Below are 13342 nucleotides of genomic sequence, written 5' to 3' on the forward strand. Positions count from 1 at the left end.
TAGGAAGAATAAGGAGACCACATACTCCTTCGATAATAGTGACTAAATGGGGTAGAGGAACAAAGGTATCTGGGGGTACAGCTACATGAATCACAAAGTATGGCACAGGTTAATAAGGTCATAAAAAAGCACTGGGGTTCATTTCTAGTGGGATAGAATTGAAACGCAGGGAGGTTATGTTAAATTTGTATAGATCTTGGTTAGAACACACTTGGAGTACTGTGCGCAGTTCTAGTCTCGTTATAAAAGGTATATAGAGGCACTGGAGAAGGTGAAAAAAATAACCTCTCAGTGCTGGTATTATTCCTATCAGGAAAGACTGAACTAGAGAGAAAACTGAGTTGATCGGATAGAGGTCTTTATGAAGGGGTTCAAAGGGTAGGATAGACATAAAGATGTTTCCACTGGTGAGGGAGACCAAATTAGGGACCATAAATATAAGATAGTCATTAATAAATCCAATAGGGAATTCAGGAGAAACTAATTCCACATGGAGTAGATGAAGCGAATAGCACAGGTGCATTTAAGGGGAAGCTAGATATGTATGTGTGGGAGACAGGAATCGAGGGATATGTTGACAATTAGATGAAGCAAGGTGGGAGGAGGTTTGTGTGGAGCATTGAATGGCCTGTTTCTGCTGTAGACTCAACATAACTCGATGAACTGGTCTATTAGGCTCTGTGGTGCTGACTGAGTCTGAATACACGCACGCACACACACACGTTCTCGCGCGCGCGCACATGCGCGCTCTCGCTCCCACGTACTGGTAGACATACACACTTACACTCAGACATGCACAAACTCCTTTTCTACCCAAACTGATCAAGCAATTACCATGTGGTGTGACTGGTAAATAAATGTGAATGAAGATGGTGTTTCAAAACTGAAAAATGAATTTCAACACAGATAAATGTGAGGATTACATTTTGGTAAGAAAAATAAGGAGGTCACATACTATTTGGAAAATAAGAATGTAACTGGGTTAGAAGAGCAATGGGAACTCTGTGTACAAATACACAAATCACTAAATGTAGCGACGCAGATTAATAAGGCTATAAAAAAAGCAAACCAAGCACGGGTTTATTTCTCGGGACAGAATTGGAATGTAGCGAAGTTATGTTAAACTTGTATTGAACCTTGGTTAGACCACACTTAAGAGTACTGTGTATGATTCTGGTCGCCATATTAAAAAGGATATAGAGGCACTGGACAGGGTGTAAAAAAAACACACTTAGAAGGATGATACCAGACCTGCGAGGTTATATCGATCAGGAAAGGATGAACATACTTGGTCTCTTTTCTCTTGAAAAGAGAAGGCTGAGGGTGACCTAATAGAGGTCTTTAAAATTATGGAAGGTTTTGATAGAGCAGACAGAGAGAATGTTTCCATGTGGGGAAGAACAAAACTAGAGGCCATCAATGTAAGAGAGTCACCAAGAAATCCAATGGAGAATTCAGAATAAATGTCTTTACCCAGAGAGTGGTGAGAATGTGGAACTCGTTACCACAGGGAGTGGTTGAAGCAAATAGTACAGATGCATTTAAGGAGGGTGGTTTATAAACATTGGTGAGAAGAGAATAGAGGGTTATGCGGAGAGTGAAATGAGGAAAAACAGGCGGCGGCTCGAATGGAGCATAAACGCGGGCTGCATAGCCTGTTTCTGTGCTGTATATTCTATGTAATCCTATATAAACTGTGGTGGTTGTTCGTACTTTGTTTCTGTAGGTTTACAGCATTCGGACAAGAGCGCGTGCAGTTGAGATCTTCACCACATGTGCCAATCTTATCTGTGCCATTGAGGAGGTTGAGAAGGTAAGTGAAAGGCTTGAAGCTTGGAATAAACCTCACTTGGCTCATCAAGCCAACTCCTTTCAAACAGCAAGCATCACTACCTCAATCCCAAGAACTTGATCCTGCTCCAAATCACCATGTGAATCAAACCAATCCATTCAGTCTGTAGAATCCTCAATTCCTCCTGCTGATCAGTATTGATTCAGTTCCTTTGTGAAGTATTGATTGCCCAGAATTAAATTATTTCACTTGTACTTTGTTACACATATTCACTGGGGGAATGGAGAGTGTGAAGAGCATGGGAAGAATATCTGCGGCATCGATTATTAGAGGCTAAAGTAAAACTGCAGCATCGAGTAAATGTCAGTGTGTTGTGCCCGGAGGGCGCTTTTCTGTGTTTTGGGTACAAGCCCCTCAGTGCCCAAGTGTATTACTGTCGGTCGAATCCACTCAGTGCCCACGTGTATTACTGTCGAATCCACTCAGTGCCTACGTATATTACTGTCGAATCCACTCAGTGCCTACGTATATTACTGTCGAATCCACTCAGTGCCCACGTGTATTACTGTCGAATCCACTCTGCCCACGTATATTACTGTCGAATCCACTCAGTGCCCACGTGTATTACTGTCGAATCCACTCAGTGCCCACGTGTATTACTGTCGGTTGACCCACTCAGTGCCCACATGTATTACTGTCGGTCGAGCCACTCAGTGCCCACATGTATTACTGTCGGACCCACTCAGTGCCCACGTGTATTACTGTCAGACTCACTCAGTGCCCACGTGTATTACTGTCGAATCTACTCAGTGCCCACGTGTATTACTGTCGAATCTACTCAGTGCCCACATGTATTACTGTCGGTCGAGCCACTCAGTGCCCACGTGTATTACTGTCGGGCCCACTCAGTGCCCATGTGTATTACTGTCGGTCGAATCCACTCAGTGCCCACGTGTATTACTGTCGGACCCACTCAGTGCCCACGTGTATTACTGTCGAATCCACTCAGTGCTCACGTATATTACTGTCGAATCCACTCAGTGCCCATGTGTATTACTGTCGAATCCACACAGTGCCCACGTGTATTACTGTCGGTCGAACCACTCAGTGCCCACGTGTATTACTGTCGGACCCACTCAGTGCCCACGTGTATTACTGTCGGTCGACCCACTCAGTGCCCACATGTATTACTGTCGGTCGACCCACTCAGTGCCCACGTGTATTACAGTTGGACCCACTCTGCCCACGTGTATTACTGTCGGACCCACTCAGTGCCCACGTGTATTACCACATGTGATAATTTCATCTGCTACGTGTCCTCCCATTCCACCAGCCGGACTATGTCCACCTGAAGTTGATCACTATCCTTCTCGCTGTTCACTATACTTCTAAATTTTGTGTCATCACTGGCTTTTACATAGGCAAAATTGCGCATGCAAGATATTTTGAATGGGCCAAGCACCGAGAATAAGACTTAAAAAGAACATTGCTTACACCCTATTCAATTCCTCAATTCTATGCAGAACATTTCTGCTGACTGCTCACCCGTACTGATATCCCTTCTTTCCAACGCTGGAATCCTTTGTCAGTGTTGCGACGACGATTCCTTTTCCAATTTACTTGTCCTTTTCTGAAAACCATGTAACCTGGAATATCTCCCAATCATGCTCCGATTGTAGCCAGACCACTACGTTATATCCTTTAAGCTGAATTGGCGCTTCTAATCTACTTGTTTTGTTTGTTATACTACATGCATTCGTGTGATGTTCTTGTGTACATGATATATATGTACGTGTGTGTGATGTACATGTACGTGCATATGTGTGGTATATATGAGCGTGAGGCGTCTGCATGTGAGATATGTATATATGTGTGATGTATGTACGTGCTTGTGGTATGTGTGCGCGTGATATGTGGTATTTTATATCTGAAGGCTTTTTCTGTACATCTGACAGGGTGCGGCAAAGGCATTGATCTTCCCTGTGGTACAGCAGTTCACAGAAGCCTTTGTACAGTCCCTACAGATGCCTGACGGCCCGAGCTCTGACAGTGGGCTGAAGATGGAGGTGTTAAAGGTGGGTAGCTTGGAGGAAGGAGACACAACTTGCAATCTAAGCTGGCAGTCTGGGCCCTTGGAACCGAACAATCTCCTTCATTGTTAGTAATGGAAGTGGAGCCATTTAATTTATATTCTCGCTGGTTGGGTAGTACTGCACAAACCATGGGCTCAGATAAGGAGAGGGCCTGGATGGCAGTCTCTGAGAGACTTCCACCCAGACATGGCGGGTCCCTCAGAGACTGACCCCTGCTCCTGATTCTCTGTGTTACAGACAGTGACCCCTGCCCCCTGTTCCTGATTGTGTTACAGTGACCCCTGTTCCTGATTATGTTACAGTGACCCCTGTTCCTGATTGTGTGTTACAGTGACCCCTGTTCCTGATTGTGTGTTACAGCGACCCCTGTTCCTGATTGTGTGTTACAGCGACCCCTGTTCCTGATTGTGTGTTACAGCGACCCCTGTTCCTGATTGTGTGTTACAGCGACCCCTGTTCCTGATTGTGTGTTACAGCGACCCCTGTTCCTGATTGTGTGTTACAGCGACCCCTGTTCCTGATTGTGTGTTACAGCGACCCCTGTTCCTGATTGTGTGTTACAGCGACCCCTGTTCCTGATTATGTTACAGCGACCCCTGTTCCTGATTATGTTACAGCGACCCCTGTTCCTGATTATGTTACAGCGACCCCTGTTCCTGATTGTGTGTGTTAGTGACCCCTGTTCCTGATTGTGTGTGTTAGTGACCCCTTTTCCTGATTGTGTATGTTAGTGACCCCTGTTCCTGATTGTGTTACAGTGACCCCTGTTCCTGATTGTGTTAGTGACCCCTGTTCCTGATTGTGTGTTACAGCGACCCCTGTTCCTGATTGTGTGTTACAGCGACCCCTGTTCCTGATTATGTTACAGTGACCCCTGTTCCTGATTGTGTGTGTTACAGTGACCCCTGTTCCTGATTGCGTGTTACAGCGACCCCTGTTCCTGATTGTGTGTTACAGCGACCCCTGTTCCTGATTGTGTGTTACAGCGACCCCTGTTCCTGATTGTGTGTTACAGCGACCCCTGTTCCTGATTGTGTGTTACAGCGACCCCTGTTCCTGATTGTGTGTTACAGCGACCCCTGTTCCTGATTGTGTGTTACAGCGACCCCTGTTCCTGATTGTGTGTTACAGCGACCCCTGTTCCTGATTGTGTGTTACAGCGACCCCTGTTCCTGATTGTGTGTTACAGCGACCCCTGTTCCTGATTGTGTGTTACAGCGACCCCTGTTCCTGATTGTGTGTTACAGCGACCCCTGTTCCTGATTGTGTGTTACAGCGACCCCTGTTCCTGATTGTGTGTTACAGCGACCCCTGTTCCTGATTGTGTGTTACAGCGACCCCTGTTCCTGATTGTGTGTTACAGCGACCCCTGTTCCTGATTGTGTGTTACAGCGACCCCTGTTCCTGATTGTGTGTTACAGCGACCCCTGTTCCTGATTGTGTGTTACAGCGACCCCTGTTCCTGATTGTGTGTTACAGCGACCCCTGTTCCTGATTGTGTGTTACAGCGACCCCTGTTCCTGATTGTGTGTTACAGCGACCCCTGTTCCTGATTGTGTGTTACAGCGACCCCTGTTCCTGATTGTGTGTTACAGCGACCCCTGTTCCTGATTGTGTGTTACAGCGACCCCTGTTCCTGATTGTGTGTTACAGCGACCCCTGTTCCTGATTGTGTGTTACAGCGACCCCTGTTCCTGATTATGTTACAGTGACCCCTGTTCCTGATTATGTTACAGTGACCCCTGTTCCTGATTGTGTGTGTTAGTGACCCCTTTTCCTGATTGTGTATGTTAGTGATCCCTGTTCCTGATTGTGTTACAGTGACCCCTGTTCCTGATTGTGTTACAGTGACCCCTGTTCCTGATTGTGTTAGTGACCCCTGTTCCTGATTGTGTGTTACAGCGACCCCTGTTCCTGATTGTGTGTTACAGCGACCCCTGTTCCTGATTGTGTTACAGTGACCCCTGTTCCTGATTGTGTTACAGTGACCCCTGTTCCTGATTGTGTTACAGTGACCCCTGTTCCTGATTGTGTTACAGTGACCCCTGTTCCTGATTGTGTGTTACAGCGACCCCTGTTCCTGATTGTGTGTTACAGCGAGCCCTGTTCCTGATTGTGTGTTACAGCGACCCCTGTTCCTGATTGTGTGTTACAGCGAGCCCTGTTCCTGATTGTGTGTTACAGCGAGCCCTGTTCCTGATTGTGTGTTACAGCGACCCCTGTTCCTGATTGTGTGTTACAGCGACCCCTGTTCCTGATTGTGTGTTACAGCGACCCCTGTTCCTGATTGTGTGTTACAGCGACCCCTGTTCCTGATTGTGTGTTACAGCGACCCCTGTTCCTGATTGTGTGTTACAGCGACCCCTGTTCCTGATTGTGTGTTACAGCGACCCCTGTTCTTGATTGTGTGTTACCGCGACCCCTGTTCCTGATTGTGTGTTACAGCGACCCCTGTTCCTGATTGTGTGTTACAGCGACCCCTGTTCCTGATTGTGTGTTACAGCGACCCCTGTTCCTGATTGTGTGTTACAGCGACCCCTGTTCCTGATTGTGTGTTACAGCGACCCCTGTTCCTGATTATGTTACAGTGACCCCTGTTCCTGATTATGTTACAGTGACCCCTGTTCCTGATTGTGTGTGTTAGTGACCCCTTTTCCTGATTGTGTTACAGTGACCCCTGTTCCTGATTATGTTACAGTGACCCCTGTTCCTGATTATGTTACAGTGACCCCTTTTCCTGATTGTGTATGTTAGTGACCCCTGTTCCTGATTGTGTGTGTTAGTGACCCCTTTTCCTGATTGTGTATGTTAGTGACCCCTGTTCCTGATTGTGTTACAGTGACCCCTGTTCCTGATTGTGTTACAGTGACCCCTGTTCCTGATTGTGTTACAGCGACCCCTGTTCCTGATTGTGTGTTGCAGCGACCCCTGTTCCTGATTATGTTACAGTGACCCCTGTTCCTGATTGTGTGTGTTACAGTGACCCCTTTTCCTGATTGTGTATGTTAGTGACCCCTGTTCCTGATTGTGTTACAGTGACACCTGTTCCTGATTGTGTTACAGTGACCCCTGTTCCTGAATGTGTTACAGTGACCCCTGTTCCTGATTGTGTGTTACAGTGACCCCTTTCCGGATTGTGTGTTACAGCGACCCCTGTTCCTGATTGTGTGTTACAGCGACCCCTGTTCCTGATTGTGTGTTACAGCGACCCCTGTTCCTGATTGTGTGTTACAGCGACCCCTGTTCCTGATTGTGTGTTACAGCGACCCCTTTTCCTGATTGTGTGTTACAGCGACCCCTGTTCCTGATTGTGTGTGTTACAGTGACCCCTTTTCCTGATTGTGTATGTTAGTGACCCCTGTTCCTGATTGTGTTACAGTGACCCCTGTTCCTGATTATGTTACAGTGACCCCTTTTCCTGATTGTGTATGTTAGTGACCCCTGTTCCTGATTGTGTGTGTTAGTGACCCCTTTTCCTGATTGTGTATGTTAGTGACCCCTGTTCCTGATTGTGTTACAGTGACCCCTGTTCCTGATTATGTTACAGTGACCCCTTTTCCTGATTGTGTATGTTAGTGACCCCTGTTCCTGATTGTGTGTGTTAGTGACCCCTTTTCCTGATTGTGTATGTTAGTGACCCCTGTTCCTGATTGTGTTACAGTGACCCCTGTTCCTGATTGTGTTACAGTGACCCCTGTTCCTGATTGTGTTACAGTGACCCCTGTTCCTGATTGTGTGTTACAGCGACCCCTGTTCCTGATTGTGTGTTACAGCGACCCCTGTTCCTGATTATGTTACAGTGACCCCTGTTCCTGATTGTGTGTGTTACAGTGACCCCTTTTCCTGATTGTGTATGTTAGTGACCTCTGTTCCTGATTGTGTTACAGTGACCCCTGTTCCTGATTGTGTTACAGTGACCCCTGTTCCCGAATGTGTTACAGTGACCCCTGTTCCTGATTGTGTTACAGTGACCCCTGTTCCTGATTGTGTGTTACAGTGACCCCTTTCCGGATTGTGTGTTACAGCGACCCCTGTTCCTGATTGTGTGTTACAGCGACCCCTGTTCCTGATTGTGTGTTACAGCGACCCCTGTTCCTGATTGTGTGTTACAGCGACCCCTGTTCCTGATTGTGTGTTACAGCGACCCCTGTTCCTGATTGTGTGTTACAGCGACCCCTTTTCCTGATTGTGTGTTACAGCGACCCCTGTTCCTGATTGTGTGTGTTACAGTGACCCCTTTTCCTGATTGTGTATGTTAGTGACCCCTGTTCCTGATTGTGTTACAGTGACCCCTGTTCCTGATTATGTTACAGTGACCCCTTTTCCTGATTGTGTATGTTAGTGACCCCTGTTCCTGATTGTGTGTGTTAGTGACCCCTTTTCCTGATTGTGTATGTTAGTGACCCCTGTTCCTGATTGTGTTACAGTGACCCCTGTTCCTGATTGTGTTACAGTGACCCCTGTTCCTGATTGTGTGTGTTACAGTGACCCCTTTTCCTGATTGTGTATGTTAGTGACCCCTGTTCCTGATTGTGTTACAGTGACACCTGTTCCTGATTGTGTTACAGTGACCCCTGTTCCTGAATGTGTTACAGTGACCCCTGTTCCTGATTGTGTTACAGTGACCCCTGTTCCTGATTGTGTGTTACAGTGACCCCTTTCCGGATTGTGTGTTACAGCGACCCCTGTTCCTGATTGTGTGTTACAGCGACCCCTGTTCCTGATTGTGTGTTACAGCGACCCCTGTTCCTGATTGTGTGTTACAGCGACCCCTGTTCCTGATTGTGTGTTACAGCGACCCCTGTTCCTGATTGTGTGTTACAGCGACCCCTGTTCCTGATTGTGTGTTACAGCGACCCCTGTTCCTGATTGTGTGTTACAGCGACCCCTGTTCCTGATTGTGTGTTACAGCGACCCCTGTTCCTGATTGTGTGTTACAGCGACCCCTGTTCCTGATTGTGTGTTACAGCGACCCCTGTTCCTGATTGTGTGTTACAGCGACCCCTGTTCCTGATTGTGTGTTACAGCGACCCCTGTTCCTGATTGTGTGTTACAGCGACCCCTGTTCCTGATTGTGTGTTACAGCGACCCCTGTTCCTGATTGTGTGTTACAGCGACCCCTGTTCCTGATTGTGTGTTACAGCGACCCCTGTTCCTGATTGTGTGTTACAGCGACCCCTGTTCCTGATTGTGTGTTACAGCGACCCCTGTTCCTGATTGTGTGTTACAGCGACCCCTGTTCCTGATTGTGTGTTACAGCGACCCCTGTTCCTGATTGTGTGTTACAGCGACCCCTGTTCCTGATTGTGTGTTACAGCGACCCCTGTTCCTGATTGTGTGTTACAGCGACCCCTGTTCCTGATTGTGTGTTACAGCGACCCCTGTTCCTGATTGTGTGTGTTAGTGACCCCTGTTCCTGATTGTGTTACAGTGACCCCTGTTCCTGATTGTGTTACAGTGACCCCTGTTCCTGATTGTGTTACAGTGACCCCTGTTCCTGATTGTGTTACAGTGATCCCTGTTCCTGATTGTGTTACAGTGACCCCTGTTCCTGATTGTGTTACAGCGACCCCTGTTCCTGATTGTGTTACAGCGGCCCCTGTTCCTGATTGTGTTACAGCGGCCCCTGTTCCTGATTGTGTGTTACAGCGACCCCTGTTCCTGATTGTGTGTTACAGCGACCCCTGTTCCTGATTGTGTGTTACAGCGACCCCTGTTCCTGATTGTGTGTTACAGCGACCCCTGTTCCTGATTGTGTGTTACAGCGACCCCTGTTCCTGATTGTGTGTTACAGCGACCCCTGTTCCTGATTGTGTGTTACAGCGACCCCTGTTCCTGATTGTGTGTTACAGCGACCCCTGTTCCTGATTGTGTGTTACAGCGACCCCTTTTCCTGATTGTGTATGTTAGTGACCCCTGTTCCTGATTGTGTTACAGTGACCCCTGTTCCTGATTGTGTTACAGTGACCCCTGTTCCTGATTGTGTTACAGTGACCCCTGTTCCTGATTGTGTGTTACAGTGACCCCTGTTCCTGATTGTGTGTTACAGCGACCCCTGTTCCTGATTGTGTGTTACAGCGACCCCTGTTCCTGATTGTGTGTTACAGCGACTCCTGTTCCTGATTGTGTGTTACAGCGACCCCTGTTCCTGATTGTGTGTTACAGCGACCCCTGTTCCTGATTGTGTGTTACAGCGACCCCTGTTCCTGATTGTGTCTTACAGCGACCCCTGTTCCTGATTGTGTGTTACAGCGACCACTGTTCCTGATTATGTTACAGTGACCCCTGTTCCTGATTGTGTGTGTTACAGTGACCCCTGTTCCTGATTGTGTGTGTTACAGTGACCCCTGTTCCTGATTGTGTGTGTTACAGTTACCCCGACCCCTGATTGTGTGTGTTACAGTTACCCCGACCCCTGATTGTGTGTGTTACAGTGACCCCTGTTCCTGATTGTGTGTGTTACAGTGACCCCTGTTCCTGATTGTGTGTGTTACAGTGACCCCGACCCCTGATTGTGTGTGTTACAGTTACCCCGACCCCTGATTGTGTGTGTTACAGTTACCCCGACCCCTGATTGTGTGTGTTACAGTTACCCCGACCCCTGATTCTGTGTGTTACAGTTACCCCGACCCCTGATTCTGTGTTAGACACTGACCCCTGATTCTGTGTGTTACAGACAGTGACCCCTGACGACTTCTGATTCTCTGTTAGTGACCCCTGCTCCTGATTTTCTGTTACTGACAGTGACCCCTGCTGCTGATTCTGTGTATTACAGTCAGTGACCCCTATTCCTGATTCTGAGAGTTACAGACAGTGACCCCGACCCCTGATTCTCTGTTACAGTGACCCCTGACCCCGGCTCCTGATTCTGTGTTAGTGACTCCGGCTCCTGATTCTCTGTTACAGACAGTGACCCCTGCTCCTGATTCTCTGTTACAGACAGTGACCCCTGCTCCTGATTCTTTGTTACAGACAGTGACCCCTGCTCCTGATTCTCTGTTACAGACAGTGACCCATGACCCCTGCTCCTGATTCTCTGTGTGTTACAGACACTGACGGCTCCTGATTCTCTCTCTGTTGCAGGCAGTGACGGCGCTGGTGAAGAATTTTCCGAAGCACATGGTTTCGTCAATGCAGCAGATTCTGCCGATTGTGTGGAGTACGCTAACTGAGAGTGCAGCCATATATCCTTCATACAGCTCCGTGCCACTCCTCCTGTCTCCTCATCTGCAACCCAGCAATGTAGAAGGAAGTTGTGGAGTCAGAAATCGCTGGGATTTATTTTTTGTACATGATTAATCTTGCTAGTTTAAACTTCCTTGGTGCAGGGCTATCGATCTCCTTAAACTCAGTCTGACATTGATCAGAAGAATGAAAACTTTCCTGAGATTATTAATCCTTCGAATCAAAGTGGCACTGTTAATGTTCACAGTGTTGGTCCTGGATTCCCAGGCCGGAGTGCTCTGGGAGTAGGGTGGTCCTCTCTCCTTGATCTTTTCCCCTCGTGGGAGAATCTAGAACCAAGGGGCACAGTTTCAGAATAAGGGCTCGCCCATTTAAAACAGAAATGAGGAGGAATATCTTTTCTGAGGGTCGTGAATCTTTGGAATTCTCTACACCAGGGAGCTGTGGAGGCTGGCTCATTGAGTATATTTAAGATGGAGAAAGACAGATTTTTGAATGATAAGGGAGTCGAAGGTTATGGGGAGCGGGCAGGGAAGTAGAGTTGAAGCCAATATCAGATCAGCCATGATCTTATTGAATGGTGGAGCAGGCTCGAGGGGCCAAATGGCTTGCTCCTGCTCCTATTTCTTATGTTATGTTTCAGGCTTGTTGCTTGCATTGCCTCTCGAGTACCTTGTGCTGTATAATTGAACTGTGTGACGAGGTATTGGCTGATGTGAAAGCTGCATCTATGTCGTCTCAGCGAGCGTGGCTCTCGTGGTTTCTCAGGTACCCAGCCCAGTTCGGGATGGCTCACTATCTGCTCACTTCCTTAAGGGAATGAAGGTTAGGGTGTGTAGAATTGAATTAGTATTCTGTCTTTGTGTTGAGCAGTTTTGATTTGGTCTCTTTTTCCCTCAGTGAGAGACTGTGTACCCCTTCTAGCTCACAGTGCCTCATCTCCCCAGACAGGTGCAGGTCTCGACACGGCTCAAGCTGTGTGAAGGTAACCTGGTTTGGAATGGAATGGCCGATGTGTCGGTGAGTGGTGCACTCCCAGGATCCTGACTGTCGTGACAATAGTTCCAAGCAGCCTGCTCAGTGGTGAAAAGGGAAAGCTGTGGAATGATTAGGTTAATAAATGACAGTGTTTGTGTTCTTTATTCATGTCCATAGTGAGTAAAGGGGAATGGACCAATCTAAGGATTCAGATAGTTAAACTCTTGCTGTTTCCCTTAATATTACGACACTTACGTAAGGACAGAGGTGAATTACATGGAAGAGGTGGATGATCCAGTGGATTCGGATGGTAAGTGGAGGCATCGCTTTTCTGTGCTGACGGGTAAAGGGATATGGAACAGGGTGGGTAAATGTGATTTGAAGGTAACTGGCGACACGGACTGATTGGGCCGAGTGGCCTGTGTCCGTGTTGTAACCTCAGTATGTTTTTGTCTAAGCTCATAAAGGGGCCGGGGGGAGCTGCAGAAGAGCAGCTTCAATGAGAGCGGAGAGGGAATGAAGGGGGAGTGGTGCGGATGTGACAGGAGGCTGTGTTGTTGGGATTGGAGGTACAATGCACAATCTGGTATTGAGTTTGATGTGTTACTGTGCCACCTGGCTGGGATTGGTTGTGTTGTTTAGGGTCATCATCATCATAGGCAGTCCCTCGAAAGGATGAGTTCCAATGAAGGACCTAATGTTCCAGATCCTGAACTACATCCTGAAGGGTGGGAGTTGCCTGTGCGTGGATTTTTTTAACGTGTGGTCACCGTTGCACACCAGCCACCACATGGGCTTGACAGAGCTAGGTCTTGGTCCAGTGGCAAGGTTTATCCAAGACGACTTGAGACCAGCTCTGCTGCACGGATCTAGTGCACGCACACACATTAGTGTGGGCTGGCCCGTGCTGCCCCTGGCCCCGAGCTCACGCCTCCCCTGGGCCCCGATCACATCCCTCCATAGTCTCTCGCCGCTCCTGCTGTATCTGCCCATGCTCCAATCACCGACCTGGACCTTGCTGACGTCACTCTTCGCTGCTGTCGCAGCTCGTGCTGCTCCCTGGGGTAGTACACCTCCACGCTGCTCATGGCTGTTCAAGGGTCATGGCTGAATTGGCCATCATTGAGCTTCCCTATCGCAGGTAAGATCCAAAGCATGGCATGTATCACCAGTTCCCCGGACACACAGTACGCTGCAGTTGGCAGTTGTGTACCGTAGGTTCCCAGTCACAGAATCCAAGCTCGGGGAGTTCCTGCTGTCTGTCTGGCTGACCCTGTTGACGGATCAGGTTGAG

General features: G+C 48.0%; 1 protein-coding gene across 1 annotated transcript in view; it reads left to right on the forward strand.

Annotated features, from left to right (window-relative positions):
- The window catches only part of ipo9 (importin 9), an 80864-nt gene that overhangs the window by 27045 nt on the left and 40477 nt on the right, over positions 1–13342 (forward strand). Inside the window, exons 6-9 of the mRNA XM_070858772.1 lie at positions 1727–1813; positions 3748–3867; positions 10969–11069; positions 12300–12358. Of these exons, the coding sequence (XP_070714873.1) occupies positions 1727–1813; positions 3748–3867; positions 10969–11069; positions 12300–12358 (367 nt within the window). The remainder of the gene's footprint in view (positions 1–1726; positions 1814–3747; positions 3868–10968; positions 11070–12299; positions 12359–13342) is intronic.

Source organism: Pristiophorus japonicus, chromosome 17 (genome assembly GCF_044704955.1).
Source record: "Pristiophorus japonicus isolate sPriJap1 chromosome 17, sPriJap1.hap1, whole genome shotgun sequence".
Lineage (NCBI taxonomy): Eukaryota > Metazoa > Chordata > Chondrichthyes > Pristiophoridae > Pristiophorus > Pristiophorus japonicus.